The sequence below is a fragment of the Xiphophorus couchianus genome, chromosome 12 (assembly GCF_001444195.1).
Source record: "Xiphophorus couchianus chromosome 12, X_couchianus-1.0, whole genome shotgun sequence".
Taxonomy (NCBI): Eukaryota; Metazoa; Chordata; class Actinopteri; order Cyprinodontiformes; family Poeciliidae; genus Xiphophorus; species Xiphophorus couchianus.
The window spans coordinates 23,568,863-23,574,862 of record NC_040239.1 but is presented as its reverse complement, the minus strand read 5'-3'; the positions used below and the strand labels follow the sequence as shown (position 1 = coordinate 23,574,862).

Sequence of the window (6,000 nt, the reverse complement as noted above, 5' to 3'; positions counted from 1 at the left end):
CGTAATACATATACGCTACAATTATCTCTTACTGTAATTAGATCCATTTTACAGCGCGCAGGGAAAACAATTCATTTGCCACTTAAGGAGATTGTGCTGTTAGATTTTTGTTTTAAAATTTGATTTAAAAAAACACAAATGTCTTTAAATTATTATTTGTCAATCAAGTGTGGCTTACTCAATAGTGTCTCAGTTAAGCAAAACAGGAGTTTTACTCCATCAAAGTGCTTTGACACAAGCCTGATTTATTTCATTTCTAATTAGGTTTGTAATATTTAAAACATATTTGCAGTGTTTTATTATCTCGTTGTTTCGTCTATGAAGCTTCACATAGATCTTTGCTTTTGGGAAACATCTCTTGTCCTGCAGTGAAATCCTTGAAAATATAAAACAACCCTCAAAAAGTTACTGATGTTAAAACAGGAATCCACCGTAAAAGATTACAATAAAGTCTGTTTGCTTGGAAGGAAAATATCAAATGATGACGAAAGAAATGTTTATGCAAATGGGAATACATTTTAAAGCCAGTTACATAAAGATAGTACACAAAGAAAATACATTTTTTATACTTAAGAGTTCAAGCATAACAAAGCTAACATATCTATTTCAACTCTGAATAGGAATAGAGTTTAAAAGCAGATTGCGGTGCACTGAAGAAAAATCTAAATTTGACTCCGTTAGTGAAAGGCTAATATTGATAACTGACTTTTTCTTGTCAGAAAAGTTTATCGGGAACTTTTGAGGTGTTTATTTATAATTCTAACTTTAACAGAGGTGTCTAAAAACAAATGAGATGGGAAAATACCTGTTTTTCATTTGTTGGGTATAATTGTGCTCTATACCAGTTTCCTAATTATTGTGTACTTGGAAATATTCTCCTATAAGAAAGTCAAAACCTCACGTTACATTCTGAAATATTTATGTTTGGTGTTTATTAACGTTTTATACTACAGAGCACTGTATTTGGTCAATAATATAAATAATCCCTAAAAATAAGACTTGCCTAATAATTATGCCAATTATGTATTATAAGCCTTTTTTTTTCCTTGCGCATGCGATTATTATGGTTGGAATCATCAGTAGCTCATCCACTTAATGCATAGAACATAAAAACGTCTGTCCTTTAACCCCTAAGTGACAAAAAAAGGAATTGTTTACACCAATTTCATATTTATTGTTGAATGTTAAACTTTCTGAGCTGTCGCATCACGTCTGTCTCTGTGCAGCAACAAGTGGGGCGTGCTGAACTCCTCCAGCACTTTCTCTGGTGTCTGATTACAAAATATAAAATGTTACCTATCATTGTTGTTTCCTTAGTCATTAATGCATGAACTTATTTTATTTCAATAACTTCTTTTTGCTTGTACTCATTTCCAGTTTTAGGACAAATTTGTCAGTAACAACTCAAAGCAACCCCAGCTGTAGCCTTTTCTTGATTACTCTAAATATTAACCTATTTTTACACAAATACATTTCATTTTGCATTCACGAAGACTGAAAACCTTAAGACAATAAGCTGATTAAAAAAAACAAAACAAAAAACAGGAGTCATTTCCTTCCTTTAGTTTTATTACCTGTCCATTCTGTACATTTGCATTAAACTTTTGTATTTTACACACACACAACAAAAAGCCTGAAAAAGAAATGAATAGAAAATAGAAACATCCTTTTATGTGGGGAAATTCAGGTGTACTAGCAGCAAAGATTGGAACAGGTTGTTCTTGAAAATGAAAATTCATTTGCTTAATGAGTTTCAAACAAAAATATAAAAGTGACAGACAAACTGGAGTCATGCAAACGCACACAAGTTAAAATATGAAAGCAAAAAAAATAAGAATAAGAGTCTTGTAATGAATAACTGCGTAAGAATGTGATGTTAGGAAAGCCTGAACATATGATGTTAGTGTTGGATATTGTGACGACGGTGCGATCTGTGAAGAAGCTACATTTTCCTTCACTCTTGTCTTCATCATCTTGATCATTAAATGCCAGGAGTGAGCATCCAGAGCAGTGAATCCATCTGACTGCTCAACAAGTGAAGTATGACCATCCTCTGATGTTTATTACACTTTATATCAAACGGAGAACGGAAAAGATCCTCCAAAATGTTGCTTCCAAGCTTGTCCTTTAGATTTACACAAACAGTGATTTGCTATATTGTTCAGCTCTAATTAAAACCAGTAGTTTGTGCTTCTCGTTTTTTTTTTTTTTTGTTTTTTTTTTAGATGAGGCCTTTTTAGCTTTTGTTTCTGCCAACAACTGGAACTTGCGCTGTAACTCGTGATGACCTAGAGTGATATTAGGCATGGGCCCGCTAACAGTGTCAGGGTAAGCTACGGTTTTAAAAAATGATGTTTCAAAAGAGCAAGAAGATATTTTTTCATGTGATTCTTTCATTTTCAGGCAAATAATAATTCATCCCAATCCCTTCCTCTTCTTTTGCTGCACCCTGTTCATCAGCTGGCTGAAAGAAGGCTCCAACACTTTCACAGAAAACTTACAGGTACAATCTTCAAAGCATACGATTCTGTCCAATGAGCTTTATTTTTTTTTTTTTACCTTAAATTTGCTGCTAAAATCAGTTGTTTAATCCACATTTTGTCTTACATTTATGTATCAAAATTGACATAAGAATATCTGTTATGGGTAACATAAGTGGGTAACACATTTCTTGAGGGGGTGTGCATAAGTCTGACATGACACTGTCATAAACATGAAGAAGTCCTTATGAATGTTTCTGACTGTTGTCATGAAGAGTCATTCGGTAAATAATGACACTTTTAATGCAAACCTTAACCCTTCTAGAGCAACTTTGCATTAAAGTGTCATTATTTACCGAATGACACTTCACTACAGTCATAGATATTCATGAAGACTCCTTCATGTTCATGACTGATTTTATGTCACTCTTATGCAAACCCCGTCAAATAACATGTTATCCATAAGTGTAAACATCAATACGTATATTTTAACAGCATTTGGGACAATTGTTGCTTTTCTGGTAAATTAGAAGAAATTGGACACTTTTTCCAAATTATTTTTGCAATATTGTCATTAAATTCTCTTACTGAGTCAATTTTGACTTCATAGGCAGGTCAAAAATGTAAAAAAAATCTATTTTCTTTCCCCTGTTGATTAGATGCATCCAGTATTCATGACAGCTTTTGTGAATAAACTAATCAGCCAAACAGCTTTTCTGCACATTTCTGCATTTAATAACAAGTCATAAACTACAAGGACATTCTTTAATGCATAAATGTGGATGATCAGTTTATTCAAATTAAAATTTCCCTTGGATTCAAAACTATGTGGCATAATATAATTAGCAGTAAATTTTTTTCCTCCTGTGTGACGTCTGCGATTTTGACAGACAATCTCCAGTAAAGAATCAGAAGCATCTCTAAGTTTTTATGCCCTTTTTACAAAATATAAATAGGAAAAGAAGCCGTCTGCTTTTGACGTTTTGTAGTGTCTCATACGCTGATTCACATGGGGATATTTTGACAAACAATTTTAATGTATTTTCTGCAACTATAAGAAAACACGTTTAAGAGCTGGTATCTGTGTGAGGATCAGCCAGTCAGACCACAGAGATGATTGTAAATCTGTAGCAGACAGGAACATCCCAACAAGTGTAGTTATTAAAAGTGAGGTTGTCGGTGTGTGATGAAAAATATTAGCCGCCATTGTGCTGTGAAGCTTTTCTATCCTGAATGAAACACTTCCTTCTTTTTTAAAGGAATTATGAATTTATTACAGAAAATGTAACATATTCAGGACCAAAAACATTATCTACCCTACAAAAAAATCAGAAATAACGTAAAATGCATGGCTCATTTGGAAAAACACATTAGTACTGAAATGACTCAAAAAACACCAGAAAAAGTACAAAAAAATGGTTTTTTTTAAAAGTTCAAGGGTAACATCCACTACCTTAAACTTTAACATACAGTGAGCTGGAAAATGAGGAGGGGGGTGGGGGGTGTTACAGACATGTGATTCAAAATCTGCGCTGCTTGCTATAGTCTCCGGGGCCGGGGAGCCCTCTGGGGAAGCCGCCCTGGCCCCCTCCGGGCAGGTTGCCGCTACCTGAGCCCGCCATCATAGGAGCGCTCTCGGCGGCCATGCCAGCAGCGCCTGCGGCACCCGAGTTCCCACCCAGGGAATTTCTGTTCATGGCCATGCCGTGGCCCCCCATGTGCATCCTCATCTCCTGCTCTCTGTTCTCGGGGAAGCCGCCCCTGAAGCCCTCCTGCTGCCTCTTCATCATCTCCTCGTTGCGCAGCCTCATCTCCTCTTCTCTCCTCCGGCGCTCCTCCTCCTGCCTCAGCTCCGCCTGCTTCCTCTTCTGCACCTCCTGGTTGTGGAGTTCCTCCATCCTCCGCAGCTCCTCCTGTCTCCTCAGCAGGTCCTGCCTCATCAGCATCACCTGGTGCTCGTGTCTGGCCGCCTCCATCTCGGCCTCCAGCTTCTCCTGCGCCTCCTTCATGTTGCGGTCGACCATCTCGTACTGCTGCTTCTCCATCTCCATCAGGGCTTTCCAGCGCATGGCGTACTCGTACTCGAACGAGCCGGGTTGGGCGAACCGCGGCGGCTGTTCGCGCTCCTTGTGGTACTGCTGGTTCCTGTTGATCAGCTTCTCCGGCAGACCCTCGTCCTCGTCGTACTGCTCCATGGGCTCCACGGTGACGGGCCGGGGGAACGCTGTGAGGAGGTAGGCGCTGTCGTTGCACTTATCTAGAGCTTTCCTAGCGGCTGGCTTCGCGGTGAACTCCACGATGCCTTTCCCCGTGGGCCTGCCCCGGTCATCCACGATCACCAGAGCCCTCTCTATCTGGCCGAAGACGGAGAAGGCCTCCTCCAGGAGCTCGTTGGACACAAACTCCGGGAGGTTTTTCACGGACAAAGCGGCGCCGTGTGTGGCGAACCTCACCCGGATGGGTCTGCCTTTGAACACGAAATCATCCAACTCCGCTCTGGCGATCTCCGCGATGATCCTGGTCTCCAGGCGGATGAACCCGAACCCCCTGTCCTTGTTGACGAAGATCTCGCTGGCGTTCCCGTACTTGGCGAACAGCTTGACCAGCTCCTCCTCGGTGACCCCGGTGGGCAGGTTCCCCACGAACAGCCTGCTCCGCTGGGTGAAGGTTTTCTCTCCGGGCTTCCTGAAGCTCTGCGGGTCCAGCGTCAAGCCCGCGTTGGGGCTGGTCTGCTCGCTAGGCTCCGGCTGCTGTCCGTTGCTGTTGGGCCCGTCGCCTTTGAGGTGGTTCCCCGGACGGTTGGGGCCGTGGTTCTGTTGGGGGCCTCTGTAGCCTTGCATGTTTTGTCAACAAGTGTGAATTAAAAAGTCGACAAAAACCGTGCTAAAAGCAAGAGGGACTTAGCAGACGGAGGCGTACAAAGAGCAGCGAAAATGGCGACGCTATTGTGACCTCAACAATGTGCGACAGAAAGAGTTCGCGTCGTGACGTCATCTATGAGCGACATTATTTATATTTTTTTCATAAATTTTCTAACGGTATGAAAATTAGTTGTAGTCAGAAAACAGTAAAATAAGCAGAAAAAAAAGCTATCATAGATCAGAAAGTCAAGCGGAAGCAAAGCAACAAAAATCAAACTGGTTTTGAATTAATTTTTGTAAATAATAGCATTTTTTTTTCAAACTTTTGAATATTCTGCCGTGTGAATGACTGCGGGGAATTTACTGTGCCAGGTAAGTAATGCACGGCACATTTTCACTTACGTCTTAAATAGGGGTGAAAATAATTTTGAGAATGCTTGAACATTTTATCTGCACATTTATTTATGGTTTAGAGTTAGTTTCTATTATCCGTTTTATAATACACCATGCTGCCATGCTATAGTCATTGCTGCTAATATTGCATTAAACAAAATCTGCCACAAATCTACCACTTGCGTCACAGCATTAGGAAAATCGGACATTGCAATATCACTGTTAAATATTGAGTTCCTTCTCTCTTTACTGTCACTTTTTTTAAA

General features: G+C 40.0%; 1 protein-coding gene across 1 annotated transcript; it reads right to left on the bottom strand.

The window, feature by feature from the left end:
- Nucleotides 1–3,108: 3,108 nt before the first annotated feature.
- On the bottom strand, nucleotides 3,109–5,970 carry nono (non-POU domain containing, octamer-binding). Its single transcript, XM_028032860.1, has one exon. The coding sequence runs from the start codon at nucleotides 5,318–5,320 to the stop codon at nucleotides 4,001–4,003; it is 1,320 nt and encodes a 439-aa protein (XP_027888661.1). The 5' UTR covers nucleotides 5,321–5,970; the 3' UTR covers nucleotides 3,109–4,000.
- Between the last annotated feature and the right edge of the window lie 30 nt (nucleotides 5,971–6,000).